The sequence below is a fragment of the Exophiala xenobiotica genome, assembly GCF_000835505.1.
Source record: "Exophiala xenobiotica strain CBS 118157 unplaced genomic scaffold supercont1.3, whole genome shotgun sequence".
Lineage (NCBI taxonomy): Eukaryota > Fungi > Ascomycota > Eurotiomycetes > Chaetothyriales > Herpotrichiellaceae > Exophiala > Exophiala xenobiotica.
The window spans coordinates 41,212-59,758 of NW_013562492.1; the positions used below are offsets into that span (position 1 = coordinate 41,212).

The following is an 18,547-nucleotide window of genomic DNA, read 5'->3' on the forward strand; positions in this document are numbered from 1 at the left end:
ATACGAAAGTCTGTCTTGCATGTTCTAACAAGCAAACGTCAAGAAGACATTTGAGTATATATATCTTATGCGGGACGGGTGCAGTCTCGACCGATCTAAACCTCACCAGACCAGTGCACTTCATCAGCACCGAACAAGTTTAAAAAACGTCCACCTCTACTGCATTAATCGTTGAATATGTTGGTGCGCCCTCTCACCTTAAGAACATCGACCGAAAGCCCTTGCAGGCTCGCGAGGTACTCGTCAGACTAAGAGCCACAGGCATTTGCCATACAGATAATGCAGTGCGAACGGGGAAGCCCCCAGGGGCTTTCCCGCTTGTCCTCGGGCATGAAGGCGCGGGCGTGGTCCAAGAGATTGGTAGCGCCGTGAGCAGTGTGAAAATCGGAGATCACGTTCTACTTTCCATACTTCCTGTGGAACTTGTGGCACTTGCAACAAGGGAAAACCATATGCTTGCGGGGAAATGGAGAGGCACAATTTCAGGTGCTCACGGCCTCATGGCAGTTGTTCACTACAGTGGGAGGAGCTCGACGTCCACGGATGATTCTTTGGGCAGTCATCATTTGCAAACCCCGCGATTGTTCAAGAGTCTTCGTGCGTGCCAGTCGAGTTAAGTCTGCCATCAGAAATACTGGGACCCCGGGGCTGCGGCATACAGACGCGCTCCGGGACTTTGTTTAACATTGTCAAACCTATGGAAAACGATACTAGGTCATTGGTGGTCTTCAGAATTGGTGGAGTGGGCTGCGCCGCGATCATGGCAGCATCGTACCTTGCGAAGCAGAATCCAGGGGTCTTGGATGTCAGTATTGCGGTGGACCTCAGAGCCGAACGCCTGGAACTCGCTCAGCAGTTGGGAGCCACACATACTATCGACGGCCAAGAGTACAAGTCAAATCTGGTTGAAAAAATACGCCGTATCACAGGTGGTGTTGGAGCCGATGACTGTTCGGGGGCATTGTCAGTAATCGAAGACATGATTGTGGCTCTAGCTCCGTGCGGAAGAGCCGTGACTGTGGGTGCGCCTCCATTGACAATCAAAATGTCTATCGAGGTGTTTCCCTTTATCAACGGGTGTGAATCTTATCGTGAATCACACCAGGGGGACAGCGTTTCCGGGAAAGCAAGCTATGCTTGGAACTGATTCCAATCATGATTACAAACCTCGCCAACTTTGATATTGTCAGTTCCTTCCATTTCTGGCCGAACTCTACCTGAAAGGCGAATTCCCCCTCTACAAGTTGGAATGCCCGTGTCCCATTAGCGCCGCCAATGATGCTGTTCAAGACATGCTCTCTGGAAAGGTGATCAAGCCAGTCCTGATCTGGTGAGACCTCGGTACCCTCATCAAACAAGAACGCTTCGATCACGTATCTCGTGCAATGTCGACTGAACTGCCGAAATGTTCTGCCGAACGAAATAATCAAGCCGATGGAGACGGATGGTAACTAGTCAATGTAGAAGAGAGATACCTCCTTCCCTAGACTTCTGTAATGATGACAATTGAGAATTGTAGACTGGAGTCTTGTTAGAGCGACTACAGGGAACATCATCGTGATTTGATGCATTGCATTGAGACTTGTGCTTCCTTTGGTGGGCCGCACCCGCCCCTCGTTTTCCCGCCCTCCCGACCCAGCCTTTCTCGTTGCCGAGCATCCTTGTTCCAAAGTCACGGTATCCGAGTGCTCTCAGTGCCTCCTTCATGTGCCCGTAGTTTGCCTGAAAACTGTTCTGGAAGGTGTCGTGAGATGGACTACCCTATAAGAGACGTAGTCAGAATAGGAATCGGTATTTGAGCCGGTGTCGATCGAAAGTGGCCATGAAGTGGAAATAGATTCTTGGGTTTTCTACGGCTGGCGTCGTTCCCGCTGCTCAAACTTCCACTTTACTGCTTGCGAGTCGTCACTCAAGCCCAAGAAAAGTAAACATGCAGCCCCTTATCCTTCTGGTTGTTTTGGCTTTGGCTTCGGGCATGGTATGCCTCTTGCAGGTTGGGCGCAGACCAAAGAACTATCCTCCCGGGCCTCCGACCCTACCAATTCTGGGAAATATCCATCAGGTGAGGTCAATCCATTTCAGTCTCTCTGCAGAACAAAGCCTTATTGCGTATGGATAGATGCCCTCTCGCGACGCACACCTCCAATTTGAGAAGTGGGCAAAGGAATATGGCCCGATTTACAGCCTCATGTTGGGCACGAAGACCCTAGTCGTCCTATCGAGCCCAGAGGCCGTCAAAGAGTTGTTGGATCGGAGAAGTGGTATCTACTCAAGCAGGCAAGACATGTATATCGGTCAGACCCTCTGCAGCGGAGGCTTACGGCTCCTCATGATGGTAAATTTTGTGGTTTGGAAGTTAGTTACGTGCACCTGAGTTGCTTACTCTTTCTTAGCCCTACGGAACAACTTGGCGAATGGTATAGTTTCGAAATGTGCTGCAATCATGATGCGCTGACAAGTGTTTTAGTACCGCAAGATGTTCCATAGCTTGCTTAATATCTCGGCAGCTAGGTCTTACGTCCCGTATCAAGTGCTTGAAAACAAGCAAATGTTATACCAAATCCTGTTGCAACCGAACGACGTCTTGAAGCACATTCGCCGATACTCTAACGCCTTGACTACCTCAATGGTTTTTGGTTGGCGAACGCCGACTTATGAAGACCCAAAAATGCAACAGCTTTTCACCGAATTTGCCAAATTTTCCGACCTGAATCAGACGGGCACGGCAGCTCTCATTGATTTCTTTCCTCTCCTAAGATATCTACCGAGCTTTTTAAACCAGACACAGAAGAAAGCTCAACAGCATCACCAGCGCGAAAAGAAGCTCTATCTAGAACATTGGCTAAACGCAAAATCGGCTATTGCGGAAAGTACTATCAAGCCATGTTTCTGTGTCGGCATGGCTGAGGCGCAAAGGGTCGACGGCTTCAGTGATGAGCAGGCCTGCTACACATCGGGTACCCTCCTCGAAGCCGGGTCGGACACAACCTCAAGCACCCTCTACGGGTTCGTTCAAGCTATGGTTCTAAATCCCGAGGCTCAAAAGATGGCTCAAGATGAAATTGACCGAGTGATTGGCCCTGATAAACTTCCGACTATGGATGATGAGGCAGATCTACAATATGTCCGCCAATGTATGAAGGAGGCGCTAAGGTGGATGCCGACAACTATTATGGGCGCTGTTCCACATGCAGTAACGCAAGACGACGAGTATATGGGCTACCTGATCCCAAAAGGTGCTGGCGTAATGAACAATGTGTGGTCGATCCACCGTGACCCTGAGCGATACCCTGAGCCTCGAAAGTTCGATCCCTCTCGGTATGACAACGACACACAAAGTCTCGGCGACTCGGCTGCGAACCCGGACCCTCGAAAGCGCGACCAATTCACTTTTGGAGCTGGACGTCGCATCTGTCCCGGCATTCATGTCGCGGAACGCAGTCTTTTCCTCGGCATCTCGCGCATGTTGTGGGCATTCAACATTGAGCCGGCTCAACAAGAGAACGGATCCCCGATCTATCCGGACCAAGAGCGACTTACGCAAGGATTTGTGTGCGCGCCTGAACCGTTTCCTGTCCGTATTGTTCCAAGGTCCCAAGCACGTGCAGATCTAGTCACAAAAGAGTGGAAAGAGGCGGAAACAGAACTGTTGGATCCTCAAACGAAACAGTGGCGCGAGTCACCAGTTGCGTCAATCTCATATTCCAGCAAAACGAAGTAAGCAAATGCTAAACATCACGACTGCAGTACGCGGCGCTTTAGATGAGGGCCATAGCATCCTGCCCTCAGTTGTACCTTTATGTGAAAAGAACAAAACCGTCTGGCACGCATCTCACTTTACACGTACTCCCCTTTCGATCTCAATTTTGGTGAAACTTCGTATCTCATTTCAGAGTGTCGCGGAGCTTACTAGGCCTCTTGTGATCTGGTAATGGTAAGTAAGAGCAGCTACCACCCCCTTGCTGAGCTGCCAAAACGGTATTGTCTTCAGCAACTCGAAACTTTTGCAAAGAAGACTGTCAACCTGTACGTTTCCCCGTATCAAGTCCAACTCAAAGTCTGACAACTCGTGAGAAATGACTCCTTTCAAGCAGCAGTGGTCGATACTACTGAGTGTATCCCTTTTGCATCCTGTACACCGACCGAGCTCCATTTCAATCGACCCTATCTTCAGCTCGATATATGCCCAAATTGTTAGGACCGCGATGCAAACCGCCAGTGCGGCATGTGGAGTTTTTGGTCGTTTGATGCGCGTCTGGACCATGATCTGAATGGCGTGTACAAGGGCTACTTGGATGCTCTCAGGCTGCTCCATCATCCAGGTCGAGAGCCGATACCTTGTCACATCAACTTCTCGACCACTTGCCTTGAATCCTACAAAACTGTACAGATCGGTACAGGTCACCTGAATAGATATCATGGTGCAATGGTAGGCCTCCGAGATGAGTTGCCTATGAAGGGGCCAAGTCTTTTCGAGACACGGGGTTCGGCTCAGCCTGTCGTAACACTTCGAGAGAACTCGCGTCCATTCCAGTTGGGATTGCCTAGGTCCCTTGGGGAGACGAGGAAATTTTCTGGTAGCTCGAATATACTCACCGACGTCCTGAGTAACGGCCAGCATCGCCAGAAACCTCGAGAAACCGCTAAGCGTCTCAGGGATGTCGGAACTTTTGTATAATATTTCAACCCAGTCATCTAGGGTAAGCGGATCTTGATCTAGACCTATATTGAGCGTAAGAACTGTACACGCACCAAGATTTCTGTAGACGCACCTTGCTTTAAACGCTCCGCATGCCACTCTTTTATTGTGAGTGCTTCCCACAGTCCTTCCGAAGCCGGAATAGGGAGCTGGCGCGTACGTAGGGTCACCATAGATCGAACATCGTACAACAGCGACCCTTGTGTTTCGATTGCCCATGAGCATGTTAGCCATAACGCCGTTGTCAGTCCGAAAATCCAACTCACCCAAGTCGCAAGCGCAGTTCTCTTCCTGGACTCTTTCTTCCTCCAGAGCTCCAATTCCTCTTCGGATTGGAGCCAAGTTATGACGTGGGGCTTCAACCTTTCACGATCGAGGCTCCGCAATCGTTGCTCCTGCGAAATGACGAACGCGCCTTTGGCTCTTTGCGCATAATCCAGGGATTCATAGCTCTCGCTGCAGCTAAAGATAACGTAGGCTAAAAATCTGACTTGCTGATACCAAAGCTCCGTGGCTAGCGATGTCTCCGTTCCAGCCTAATATATGAGTCAGCTTTCAAGCGCACGATAGCCATCAGGTTATCCTCACAATGCTGTCTAGGTTCTTCCGCAAGAGTGAGCGCATAGAATATAAAGTCTGGAGCCTTGTCTCCGAAAGAAATGACACGCCAATTGTACAGACACATAATACTAACAGATAGTGCTCCATGTCTGCAATAAAGGCGACCGACGACAGTATCGGAAAGAGAGGAGAGAAATTTTCGAAATAACTTTCAATAAATATGTTGAGTGACTCTTTAGTTGGTAGAAGCACATTGTTAGAAGCGTCCGCGCCTTGGTGGATGACTTCGCTCAAGCTCGCGCGCAATTGGTCGTAGCTGGTTCGCAAAAAACATGTGACCGGTAGATTCGTCTGAGAAGTACTAGTATAGGAAGGTCCAACAGCATTCTGGTGTTGGTGATGCACATATTGGGGTTTCATTGGAACAATGGTCTGTGAGCACCTGTCTTCCGCTTGAATTAATGGTATCGGGGGATCGGTGGCTGAATCGACGCTCGATGGAAGCATCATATTGGCAGAAGGGCTTAAACAGGGTTGAGACACATCTGAAGGAGTTCTCATTAACGTGTCCCATTGAAAGGATATGTCGTCCCAAGATAAATCGTTTCTCTTTGGCTCTTCAAGAAGATATGAATTAGCGTTCGATCGGAGAGCACAAAGACAAAACGCACCTGCCGAAGGAAAGGCCATTTCCGACGAGATGATGTCGTCTGTGGGAACCGTCCACTGGGATTGAAGGGAAGAGGCTTTTGTTATTCCGACCATGGTCAACCGCCTCTCCAGTGCAGGAGATGATTCCAGAGGCCCAGCGGTGCAGACATCCTGCAGCGGAACTGAACTCGACTCATTGTTACTCAAAAAGGAGTCGCTTGTGGAAGGGAGAGGGGATATCTGGTTTGTGACAGAAGGTAGTTCGGTCGTGGAATACGTGCAGATGCTGCTCCGATATCGACAGCGGCCGCACGGGTTACAGCCATCGCAACGCTGTTTTTGTCGCCGACAATTCTGACACGCAGACGGTATGCGCTTACGGGAGTGGGTGCTTCCGGCTGGATTCTCTTCAGCTTGGACTCCGTGAACGCTTCTGTAGTGACGACTCAAGGCATCTCTGCAGATTGATGACAAGGGGGTCAAGTCAGCGTCTGCGTAGACATTCGCCGCAAACCGGGACGCAAGACTAGAACTCTTGCTATATGGATGTGCTCACTGTCTAGGGAAGCTGCGAGCGCAGTCTGAACACTGGAAAGGTTTGATGTTCCCATGTATCATGAGATGACGTCTAAGATGGTCTCGGCGCCCAAACATCGCTCCACAGAAGCTACATACACAGTCAAGCAAAAAATCCATTGTCTGAGATAGCAGTAGTTAGAAGAAGGACCGTGATCATTGAATGAGATCAAAGAAACGTCGGATTTGATTCTTCTGGATAAGGGAAGAGTACAGATTCTGGCCCAAGTTTAAAGATCTGTGCTTGGCTGAAGGAAGAGGGACAGACGCTGGGGAAATATTGGTCCGTGGGGTTTGCCACCTGCCAGGCCTGCTAGCGAGAAGCCCACTAGTACCCCACAAAAGTTCTGGGCATTGTGGGCCGAAGCTTCCAGGGTGTAGGAACATTACGCCGTGCTCCGTGCCTAGGTACTTGTCTGTCTTCGGCATAGCGATGGAACGAAGGCCGATAAAGTCTGGAGAGCGAAGAAGCGGCCCCGGAGACAAGTGATCGGTCCTTGGTAGGCATGCAGCCCCAGCAGCCTACTATTGCCAGTGTACCTGATCGGCTGTGAGGAGATCGAATACGGCGAGGACGGGCACCAACCGGTAGTGATCATAAACAAAGCAACGCAGGCTATAGAAGCGGTGGCGCTCAAGCATGCGGCAGCAGATCATGTAGACCATGCGAAATATCAGGACGAGGGTGAAGGATGGGACACACACGAGGGAATATGGAAGAAGTGAAAATTGACATGCGCGTTAATCTACCCGACTGATCTAACTGCTCGACTGATCTGACTGAGTAGAAATAGATGTTTTGGGAGTTATCTAATGTTGAGTGTGATGGCAATCCCAAACTTCTCGATGCGCAAGAGGGCAGAAGGTACCCATGGGGAAGATATCAAGGGTCAATTTCCCCATGCGCAGTGTGTTCGATGAAAGAATTCAAAATTTTGAACACGGGGGAAGAGGACCTCTATTTAGTCGTTATCTAATGATAATATGTATAGATGTCGGTGGCGTAGTTTGCCCAAGGCTCTAGAGGTTCCTGGCAGCCCAAGCTCTTACCCTATGGCCCCATCGATGCGAGGCGTCCTACTCGAAGCTGCATCCACGATAGGGTGAAAGTTATTCGATCTGGAAATTAATCAAAATATAGAAATCGCTTTATGACTGGTCTTCTATATACCCTGCCTGCTCGAATTTTCAAGCCGAAGCGTCAACATAGGTCAACCATTTCTCCAAGGCTCCGTCACACCGGTAAACTACGATGCCACGAAGATCGTTTGCAGTTTCCATTCAATTGTAAGTCCCTTTGGCTTTGCATCCAAGATTACCATTGCCTCTGCTGCCAGGCCAATAAACAAAGTTAAACCTTGGCATATCCCCCTCCCGATCCCGCCCCTCATCGGAGCCGGGCCCCACCCCAGCCCACGGTCGATATTCTCCAGATTACCCGGGGCGCGCCTAGTGCCCAGGTGGTCCTGTAGAGCCTGCAGATGAGTGGATCCTGGTGTAGTCATGCATAGTCCCTTGCTGTCACTCTCTTGAATTGCCTAGCTGCCTAGGTACTAGAATCTACATTCTGTTACTATCGCCGGAGGGTCTTCCACAGGTCTGTCGCAAGGCTGAGACCCGGCGTACTGAGAAATTGTGTGCCTGTTAACTATAACCCGCGTCTGAATCCGAATCCTTCTATAATCCAACAACGAATCTCTTTCACTTCTAGGCAAGTTCGGTTAAATTTTAATTTTATCTGCGAGGTGGGCGCTATCAACCTCAGAAATCAGGTCCGGAACCTCTCTCCCAGTCATCGAGTTATCACTCACCCCTTTATCACCGGCGCAGCAGTAGGAGGTCTTACCCCAATCAATGGCTGAGATTCAACACGAGAAAGGAGCCTGTACACCTCCGATCAAGATATATCCGGACAAGTTTGCCCACCATGTCGTCGCGATTACCGGATCAGGGTCTGGCATTGGAGAGGCCACTGCTCAACTTTTTGCACAGCAAGGAGCCCAAGTTATATTGCTAGACATCGATGAGAAAAAGCTACAGATTATTCAAGCATCGATACAGACCGCCGGAAATAAAGCGGATATTCAAATTTGCGATGTCAGTGATGCACAGTCCGTCTTCACCGCAATCGCGGAGACAATCAGGAAATTCGATAAAATTGACGTCCTCGTTAATATTGCCGGTATATATCCATTCCATCCCTTACAAGGCTACCCAACAGATTCGTATCACCGTACGATATCAACTAATCTGGACGGGTCCTTCTATCTGACCCGTGCGGTTCTACCGCATATGCAAAAAGCCGCGTACGGGCGCATTATTCATACCTCGTCAGCGAGTTTCCGAGATCCTCAGCCTGGGATGACTGCCTACATTGCTTCGAAGGCCGGTATTGTTGGACTTGTTCGCGCGGCTGCTATCGAGGCTGGACCGGGAGTTACGATCAATGCAGTACTTCCTGGACTTATTGAGACGCCCGGTGTGCTACGGCACGAAGGAAGTTCTGACCTTTTCGATACAGTTGTCGCTAAACAGGTTATCAAGAGGAGAGGCCACCCATTGGATATTGCACATACTTTCTCTTTTATCGCTAGTTCTGAGGCTGCTTTCTACACGGGCCAGACTTTCAATTGCAGCGGTGGTGTAAATTTCAATTAGCGAAGCCACTGAGGCTGATCAAAACGACCATTATATGAAGGTGCTTGGTTTCATAACAACATGACAAAGCGAGGAGCGGCCTAGTTGTAGGTGCAGTAAGGAATGAAAAACTAAGGCTCCTGGTCTATGTCCAGATCTTCAATATACCGATCTTGATTTCTCTTCTTTTTCCCGTCAATCTGAAGTGCGAGACCTAGCTTGAGTCGTTCTTCGTTCAACAGAGTCAACCTTGGTCAAGTCAGCCTGCCATCCTAGTCACGGGTCTAGCAGAAGTAAGAGCAGTGGAAAAGAGGTCAAGGTCTACTAGGTTCATGCTCGGGAACGACAGGGAACTCTGCATAAAGCTTGGCTACCAGTATCGATATAAAATGATCCGCTCCGCCCCTCCCCCACTTCTCTCCGTGTCAAGCGCCACGGCTGCGGTCACGCAGTTTTTTGCCGACTTCTTGATACCTTTTTGCCTTCTTCATTTCTAGATTTAGGGACAAATCGCTGCTCCGTCTGCCCGATACCGAGAATTACCGTTGGCCTCCAGTGCCATAAAGATGTCGCTACCATGAGCAGTGCCTGCCAGGCTTCTGATGTCAGTATATGTATGTCTCTTTTCATGTATAGAGTGTAGATGACAACCTTTCCTTTTGGGTCGCTTGGTTATTCATATCGAAGACTGCGCTCCTGGCTTTTATGCTTCCAGAATGGGCCGATTAACCACTGAAGCTCTCTTGAAGCTGGGAGTAATTGACCCAGAACTTGATGGTGTAAGTACGCGCTGTGCGACTGCTGGGATTGGCATCCAGGAATATAGCCTCTGACAGTCATCATGTAAAGTTTTTGAAGGCGAACACGATCCAAAGCATCGACTACAGCGACATTCATGAATTCAAGAAAGGGGCCGAACAACTCGACGCCCAGAAGATTGCTAGGCTAGGAGAATCCCCCGCCAGCGTCAAGCGGTCAGAGACGCACTACACCGCCGAAGATGGCATGCAGCTTCGAGCACTGATCTACCAACCAGTGACGCCGACGGCGGAAGGAGTTCCACTGGTCGTACTCTTTCACGGCGGCGGGTTCTGCATTGGTATTCCCGAAGATGAAGAGGAGACGGCCCGAAACATCGTCAACGCGTTTGGAGCAACTTGTGTCTCATGTGCATATCGACTGGCTCCTCGATTCAAGTTTCCGTACGCGGCTAAGGATGGTTGGTCAGCTTTGAAATGGGCGGCCGTCAACGCCAAATCCTGGGGTGCTGATCCGGCGGTGGGATTCGCCGTGGGTGGTACTTCCGCTGGAGCTAACTTGGCAGCCGTAACTGCGTTTCTTGCTCGAGACCATAACCTTTCGCCGCCGTTGACAGGGCTGTATCTAGCGGTACCTTTGGTATGTGGCGAGTCAGTGCTGCCAGAAAAACTTCGGGACCGCTTCATGTCGTATGAACACAACAAGGATGCATTGGTGCTGCCGAGGGCGGCCATCGACATGTTCATTAGGGCCTACGAACCTAATTTCGAAGATGCAATCCTTTGTGAGTTCCGATTACTCTGTCTGGGTATGGAGGAACGGATAGTGCTGACGAGAATGGCTATAGATTCGGTCTTGAATCATCCCAAAGGCCATAAAGATCTCCCACCAACATTCTTGCAGATCAACGGCATGGACCCGCTTCGGGACGAAGCCATGATCTTTGCAGATGTCCTCGAAGAGAACAGCGTCAAAGTTAAACTCGAGATCTATCCTGGTGTACCTCATTGTCACTGGATTTTCTTCCCATTCCTCCAAGCTAGCGTGAAATTCAGAGAGGACCAGGTTGAAGGCTTCGGATGGCTCTTGAACCAGAAGCCTAGGCTTTTAGAAGTCTAAGAACGGGAAACTTTCGATTCTCAGGATTTATAGACATCGTAATCAGAATCATCTTTGGATCGGGTCAGCAGGACACTTATACCCGACGCCACCACCGCTGGTTGGGTGGAATTCGTGGAAGGGTGCTACCAACCCCAGTTGATACAACGAGACAAAGGCCCAATGGTGTTCCCGAAATTGAAAGCTTTACTCGTGAAACTCAGCTCCTGCAAGGTTGCACTGTTTTCCTGCAAAGCTACCGCACATCAGCTTTTAAATCTGAGGCAACGGTGTCCTGTGATGCTTGATTGGTCGGACTCGCCTACCTTAGTCCGCAATCCACTGCGGTCTACCTGGCCGTATCTGCATCTTCCCGGAAGACGTGCGCCACAATATCAGCTGTTGCACCTCATATTATGTTTTCATATTCAGCTGCGTGGGGCAGTAGATGGTGTTGTGATGCAGAGAGGAAGAAAGAGGACTATAAGATACAGTGGCTTCTCACTGAAATATTTTCCTCTATTTCCCTTTTGAAGAGCATTTGTAACGATTATTTCTTTTCGGACATACCAACTTCTTGAAGTCTCCGAACTGGCCGGCCATCCCAGACCATATCATGGCTGGTCCACTTGGTAATGCTGCATGGCAGAATATCCTCCAAAAAGCCCACGTTGCCGAATCAATCGTGAATGGACAATGGGTTGAAGTGCTTCACAACTACTTCCCCGCCCCGGCGTTCATCATCTGCCCTGAAGGGAGAGATACAGCCAATGGTAGGACAGACATGGTGGTCCTGCAAGTCAGAAACAATGGGGGTGCCATGGAGCGCAGGAGAGTCCTTGCCTTCGAAGGCAAGAGAGGCGCGGACAACCCCCCTGCCACTACACAGGCCTTCTTCAACAACCTTCCGCAGCTTGCTGGGTATATGGCCAACAATGCTAGACTCGGGCAGTACCGATACGGATTCCTTGCGCTTGGTGCACAAGCGGTCCTCATGAGTTGGCAGCAGGGTGCTGCTCAGAACGACATCTACGAAGTCAGAATTGGAGCCGGAGGAGTCGTTCGATACGGGCAGCCCAACAACTCCTTGACCGTCGCCAATGCAAATGACGCTCAAGAACTTGGGCTCCTTATGCAAGTGGTGAATAACGCTGCAGTCGACCCAAACAATCAAGCTATTGGTTGGTCGACCGACTTTACCTAGAGCGTCTGTATGGAGTCCGCACCTAGACCTCCAGACTCAGATTGCGGTCTTAAATAGTAGGAAGGAAGTTGACAGTGGCCAGTATCAAGGCCACAGCTCTCATGGAACAAGACAATCTGTTTGCACGCATGAGCTGCGTCCTATCCCACCCGCGGCAGGATTGGCACTTTTTTCTTAGTATTCCTCACGGATATCATGAACAGGCAACTTCAATAGCCATTATGTATTTCTACCCCAGTTTACTTAGTAAATCTACATGCCATTTATGAAAACAACCTGTCCGGATATACAGTGCGACACTACAACCGATTGTGACTGCGGTTTGCAGAACGCGAATCGTTGACTGTAGGCTATGGCACCTGCTTTCCGTGTAAACTGAGCTCTTTCCCTTGTCTATGACTGTCGCTGTTACATCAGAGGCATCCCGTTCAAATCTGTTGTAATGTGGCTGGCTGACTCTTGCTCCACTCGTTGTACATCCTTGTCAGCTGAAACAGCCAGGTATTCTTAGATGCATCCTGCATTTGACGGACGGCAACAACTTGGAAATCAAAGGTCTCAGCTGACTTCTGTCGCTGGAGCCTGTAAGCTACGCTGGTGTAGTCTTCACACCGTGCCCAGGTCAGCCCTCCATCAGCTTTCCGGGGCCGGTGGAGGAAGCACCTCCCAATATTGTGGTAGACATACATTGGCCACGAAGTTCTGAACGACAGTGTTGGACATGGGATGCCAGAGGGCTACTGAGGAGACGCGAGATTTGACAATGGCAGCGATCTAGGATAGCAAGCCTTAGGGCGTCCATAGGGAAGTGGCTTGTCGAGATCGGACTCATCATCTGTTGGCTCTTCGCTTTGGCGTACAGCTGTACGTTCCTTGATGAGCACCAGGTAAGATGCGAACTCAGGCTCAGAGACTACCGACTTGAAGCCTTCTCCAGGTCTGGCTCATGTTTAGGTTGGCCTTGGAAGGTCGGACAGGCTTGGGGGTTTCACCAATATTTCGACTTGACAGAAATCTATCAGCTTTCGGCCGATCAATTTGAAGCTTTATATGAAACTAGTTATTATCAGTATGATAAGTTGACAGACAGCGTTCCAAATGTCCAGCCACTGCACGATCATGTCGCAGCGAACCCGAGGGATCAGGCCATTTAGGTTTTACGTTCCATCTCTCCGACAATTCCGCCCGGAATGCGGGCCGCTTGCGGATATATTGCGGATTGGTACCCCATTTATGAACACTTACTGGAGGCATCGATCACTGAGGACACATCTTACGAGTTTCTCCAACCGTGCCTTATCGCAGTCCAAGGCTACTTGCATACTCCTTCCCTTGCCCTGAGGTGTGTCCCCCTCATGACCTATGAAGAAGCGGCAAGATGGCAACGATATCGCTTGCGGCTTATCTATGGTCAAGGTGAGCTACTAGAGACTGTTCCAAGATCCTGCTTCGTATGCTAACCGTAAGCTCCGAACCAGAATTAGGGAGATTGGTGTGAATTCGGTGTTTGTATGTGGTGCAATGCTGAACCTCCAATGCTACTGTACTCCATCCTAATGACTTTGCATATAACAGGGGGTGCCAGGAGACTTCAATTTGCACATGCTGGACTCGATCTTCGAAGTCCAAGGTCTAAGATGGGGTCGGTACTATTCAAATCAGAGTTGGTCAAGTCTAATTTGACATATACAGTGGGCAATGCGAATGAGCTGGGTGCTGCATACGCCGCTGACGGCTAAGCAAGAGTCAAAAGAGCTCCTTGGGTTGGTCAGTAACGCATCTACCGCCTGAACATCATGTCTGACTCATGCTAATTCAAACCTCACCCGACAGTGGTCACTACTTATGGAGTTGGTAAACAGAGCCATGCAAGAGCGATTTCTTGAATCAAAATCTGATCTTTTCTTTGCAGGCGAACTGAGTGCGCTCAGCGCCATCTCTGGCTCCTTTGCCGAGCAGGTTAAAGTGATACATATTGTGGGTCAGACAGCGCGCCAGCAGCAAGAAAAACGCCTGGTGATACATCATTGCAATGATATCAACCCAGACCATAAGGTAAGCTGAGAGAAACATCCTACTATCCCACGGGCCAGCTGACCATAGTCCACGCAGGTATACGAGAGGATGTCAGAACCAGTCCGAGTTGCCGCTGCAGAATTATGGCACAGCGGCAACGCTCCCGCAGAAATCGATGTAAGCCTAAGTATTATTACCATAGATGATAAGCTCATTAGGGGCACAGCGTGTAATCCGCGAATGCTTCGTTCGAAGCCGTCCAGTCTACATCTTCTTCCCTTCCGATGTGGTGGACCTGCAGGTACCATCAAGCTTGTTACAGAAGAAAATTGATCTTTCTCTTCCAATATACAGCGCTGCGCAAGACAACGCAGTCTCTGCCATCGTCAAAAGGTTTTCAGAAGCGCAGAATCCGAGTATCTTTGTGGACGCCCTAGTGTTACGCCACGGCGTGGTAGAAGAAGTTCGGGAACTAGTAGACGCGCTGAAAATCCCAGTGTACTATGCTATGATGGGTAAGCACATAGTAGAAGATGCTCACAAATGTATGGTGGGCCTGTACAACGTGGTCATCAGCTCGCCTGGTGTTGCAGAAGCGTTTCAGACAAGTGATCTTGTACTTGTCCTCGGCAACGTACCTTCAGACACCAACACTGGAGGTTTTACTCGGAGGATCAGCCAGGCTCAAATTGATGTCCGGCCATTCGAAGTCATGGTGAGAACGCGTTTAGCCAACTACCCACATTTCTGCTCGCTCACTTCGAGACAGGTTGACGGCAAGTTACACCAAGGCACCTACATGAAACCACTCTTAGCCGAGCTCGTCCGAACTCTACCCAAAGTACGAAAGCCTTCCGTGATTCCAAAACTCTCAGCAGCATCTGAAACGAAGAGTTCAAGACAAGACATCATTACTCAAGACTGGGTATGGGGACGACTGGCCCAATTTTTTGAGCCAGGAGACGTCGTTTTTGGCGACACTGGGACATGTACATTCGGCCTTCACGGCGAGAGCTTCACACCTGGTTCTCAGTATGCTGGCCATCCTATCATACTGCTGTGAAAATTGTGCTGACCGTTCTAGCTTTGTCACTCAGACATTTTATGGCAGTATCGGATGGGCCACGCCTGCGGCATTGGGATCAGAGCTTGCTATCGTCGATGGCGCGAAGCTTGGCCAGATTGACCACAAACGGACTATTCTAATCACTGGGGATGGCAGCTTTGCGTCAACCATGCAGGAAGTCGGCACCATGGTCAAAAACAATTTGGCACCGATAATATTCATCATTAATAACGACGGTTACACGGTTGAACGGGTGATCCATGGGGGCACGCCAACCATACAACGATATCAACAAACTAGATTTCGCTCAAATCCTTCACGTTTTCTCGCACCCGGATCCCCATGCCAGCTATCACAGATGCACCACTCCGACTGACTAGAAGAGACATTGGATCAACTGCCACGAAAGGGACCGGAAAATGCGGTGTTGATTGAGATAATAATGGATAAGTTTGACGTTCCCTGGCGGCTACGCTCTCGAATGGCTCTGCGAGGGATACAGGCCGTCCAGACACTGAGGGACGAGGGTTTCAGTGGGTGGCAGGATGGGAAGTTTCCTGACCAGTGGGCAGCTGCAAAGGATATATTCAAGAGTGTATCTGGCTGATACCATTGACGTACGCAATTCCACAAGGACGAATATCATATGACTAAACGAATAAATCCGCCAGGCCAGCGGGAGTAGTAGCCTCTCTCGTAATGTGCCACCATGCCCCTCACATTCAGGTTTCTCTCTATCCTTGCATTCTCGTTGTCAATATCATCGCCAAGGGTCAACCGCACATTTCCCTCTTATCGAAGCGTTAACTTTAGGCTTTATCTCGCATGTTTTCTGTGCAGATCCTCGAAAAGAAAATGCACAGGATCCAGTCCATGCGACCATTGCTTGAAGCGCGGGCGTGTAGCAGATTGCAGATATCCCGGAGAGCGCAGGAACGCAACGACAACGGAGCATGCATCCCTAGCCACGGTGATCGTGCCACGCATCTCTCAACGGGAACCACCATCAGGAGAGCACCAAAATGCAAATTCACAAGCCATGGGCGATTTGGCTGATGGGGCAGATGAGCAGATGAGCAGATGACGCAGATTCTAGAAACACTTTCCCCGGACAACATCTCTTTCGTTCCCCCGAGAGTCTTAGAAAACGCCCAAAAGACCAAAGGTAATTCACGTGTCCCAAAATAGCTACTTTCCTGGAGGTCAGTCGCTGAGACGTGATCGCAGAGTATTTGTCGGGTCAACTGCGATCATCTCCTGCTTGCCACTGCTGCGTTCCTGCTTCCGGCGACGTATCGGGCCAACAGAATTTACCGAACTCACCGATGATGGACAGATGCTCGAAACCGAATTACCCCTCACTGCCCAGCGTACTGGTGAAGACCTCTTGAGCCTGTCTTAGAAAAAGGAACTTGTGACTACATTTTTCACCGCTGTAAATATTCCATTACCATTGACATTCTAGAACTGACCATTGAAGACTAGCGGTACATTAGATATAGTCGACGCCTCCCGTATCCACGCTATCCTTACCAACCAGAACCATGGCCATCACGTCGATCCCTCAAGTATCGCAATATCCAGTCTAGTTATCTGCATTGGAGCAAGATGCCATCCTGACAGCACGAGCTTTCGAAGGGCCGAACATGCATATTTCGAACACTCGCGACAGTTCCTTACACTTGAAGCACTGACCACTGTCCGCCTTGAGACTGTGGTGATTTTGATGCTTGCGACCATTTATGTCAGTTGCACCTGTCAGAGGAATCTATCCTATATCTATGCTGGAATTGCTACGCGGGCAGCCCATGTCTTAGGGTTACACAGCACTACATCTTCGACATCTTTTACGGCAAAAGAAAATGCTGAAAGGTATGTACGATCCATTCAAGCCCAAAAGAAAAACTAACCTCCATGCCGGCTGCGGATCTGGAAAAGTCTGCGTGCCCTAGAGACATTGATTAGTTCCCTCTTAGGTCGGCCGATAGCCAGCATGCAGACAAGCCAATCGTCCGAGGCGATGACTTTATCGTCATCGCAAATGCACCCATCGCGAGCGCTTCCAGTCGAGGCCAGCTATCAACTCTTGACAGTCACTGACCCTATAATGGAAAACATTTGCCATCAGAAAAATGTGGACGTCAAGTTTGCCCGGGCATCTCTAGACTGCTTGAGCACCTGGAGTTCTTCTCTTCCTGATTGTTTGCGTACTGTATCACAGGATAACGGCACGGATATCTCACGACAGGACCAAGTATTCGGTAATCTACACGTTGCATGTGCGTACTATTTTTCCGTGATACTGGTCACAAGACCGTTTCTCGTTCACTTTCTGCTGGGAAAGGATCAGCAGGGTTACAAAATGAGCTCTTCAAATCCAGTTCAAGCCCCAGGTTCCGTCGACGTGGACATCAATCCGGAGATTGAATTACTTGCCAAAACTTGTGAGGATGCCGCAGTGTTCCTCCCGTCCATAATTGTCAAGATGTTATGGAGAAGGATCTCCTACTGGATAACATGACCTTTTTGCAGTGCGTAGAAGCTTCATCGACCCTCTCAACTGCGTTGGAAGTTAAGTTTACTGACTTTTTGTAGAGCATATGTTCCAGGTGCTTCCTTGATCATATCGCGTACATCAGTCTTCGGAAATGAGTCGGATAGTGACGTTGGCTCCTCCTTCAACGCTGCAATCAATGTGATGCGTAAGCTTTCCAGCGGCAACGCTCAAGCGGCGCGCTATTACAGTATCCTCAGCAGTTTGCAGCGAGACATGGACGCATGGCAGAATCGAACAGCGAGGGAGAAGCGTCGGTCACCTCTACGTCCAGTCACCGACCTTTTGCAGCCTCTCAACCGGTTGCCAGACACAGATACTGGCGGCATCGGGTTTAACCAACATGATTTCGACGTTCTAGCAATAGATTGGGAGCAAGCTTTCATAGCGGGAGACGACTTGTGGTCAACCGCCCTTCCGTAGATCCTGCCGCTGGTCTGGCCACAGATGGGAGGAAACTGTATCCCCACGACTCATCGACGACCAGATCGGTAAGCTAACACCTCGAAAACTCCTGGCTTGCCCATAGACAGAACATTCCTCGCGAGAAAGGTGGACCAGCGAATGAGCATCTTCGTTGTCATTGCGATCGCGGATAGTATAGTTGTCGCTGTCACATCGACAACGTCGCGCTGCGGCAAGACAATGTTCAGCTACGGCGCTCAGCTTGCACGAAGTGCGGCGATGACACGAGGCCTAGTGAGCCATCCCACACACCCACGTCCG

At 49.8% G+C, this 18,547-nt stretch overlaps 7 protein-coding genes across 7 annotated transcripts; all 7 read left to right on the plus strand.

Moving 5' to 3' along the window:
* Positions 1-760: 760 nt before the first annotated feature.
* Positions 761-1,147, plus strand: PV05_04173 (uncharacterized protein; the record flags this gene model as incomplete). The annotated part of the gene is made up of 1 exon (XM_013460559.1): positions 761-1,147. One exon carries the CDS (start codon positions 761-763, stop codon positions 1,145-1,147), a length of 387 nt encoding a protein of 128 aa, XP_013316013.1.
* Positions 1,148-1,930: 783 nt separating this feature from the next.
* On the plus strand, positions 1,931-3,721 carry PV05_04174 (uncharacterized protein; the record flags this gene model as incomplete). The annotated part of the gene is made up of 4 exons (XM_013460560.1): positions 1,931-2,062; positions 2,120-2,335; positions 2,394-2,417; positions 2,468-3,721. The coding sequence occupies 4 exons, from the start codon at positions 1,931-1,933 to the stop codon at positions 3,719-3,721; spliced, it is 1,626 nt and encodes a 541-aa protein (XP_013316014.1).
* Positions 3,722-9,840: 6,119 nt separating this feature from the next.
* On the plus strand, positions 9,841-11,002 carry PV05_04175 (uncharacterized protein; the record flags this gene model as incomplete). The annotated part of the gene is made up of 3 exons (XM_013460561.1): positions 9,841-9,903; positions 9,974-10,667; positions 10,731-11,002. 3 exons carry the CDS (start codon positions 9,841-9,843, stop codon positions 11,000-11,002), a joined length of 1,029 nt encoding a protein of 342 aa, XP_013316015.1.
* A 595-nt stretch (positions 11,003-11,597) lies between these two features.
* Positions 11,598-12,185, plus strand: PV05_04176 (uncharacterized protein; the record flags this gene model as incomplete). Its single annotated transcript, XM_013460562.1, has 1 exon — positions 11,598-12,185. The coding sequence occupies one exon, from the start codon at positions 11,598-11,600 to the stop codon at positions 12,183-12,185; it is 588 nt and encodes a 195-aa protein (XP_013316016.1).
* Positions 12,186-13,540: 1,355 nt separating this feature from the next.
* Positions 13,541-13,924, plus strand: PV05_04177 (uncharacterized protein; the record flags this gene model as incomplete). The annotated part of the gene is made up of 2 exons (XM_013460563.1): positions 13,541-13,601; positions 13,761-13,924. The coding sequence occupies 2 exons, from the start codon at positions 13,541-13,543 to the stop codon at positions 13,922-13,924; spliced, it is 225 nt and encodes a 74-aa protein (XP_013316017.1).
* Positions 13,925-14,051: 127 nt separating this feature from the next.
* PV05_04178 (uncharacterized protein) lies at positions 14,052-15,643 on the plus strand (the record flags this gene model as incomplete). Its single annotated transcript, XM_013460564.1, has 5 exons — positions 14,052-14,240; positions 14,298-14,378; positions 14,428-14,916; positions 14,971-15,233; positions 15,286-15,643. 5 exons carry the CDS (start codon positions 14,052-14,054, stop codon positions 15,641-15,643), a joined length of 1,380 nt encoding a protein of 459 aa, XP_013316018.1.
* Positions 15,644-17,757: 2,114 nt separating this feature from the next.
* Positions 17,758-18,244, plus strand: PV05_04179 (uncharacterized protein; the record flags this gene model as incomplete). The annotated part of the gene is made up of 2 exons (XM_013460565.1): positions 17,758-17,798; positions 17,863-18,244. 2 exons carry the CDS (start codon positions 17,758-17,760, stop codon positions 18,242-18,244), a joined length of 423 nt encoding a protein of 140 aa, XP_013316019.1.
* Positions 18,245-18,547: the final 303 nt, after the last annotated feature.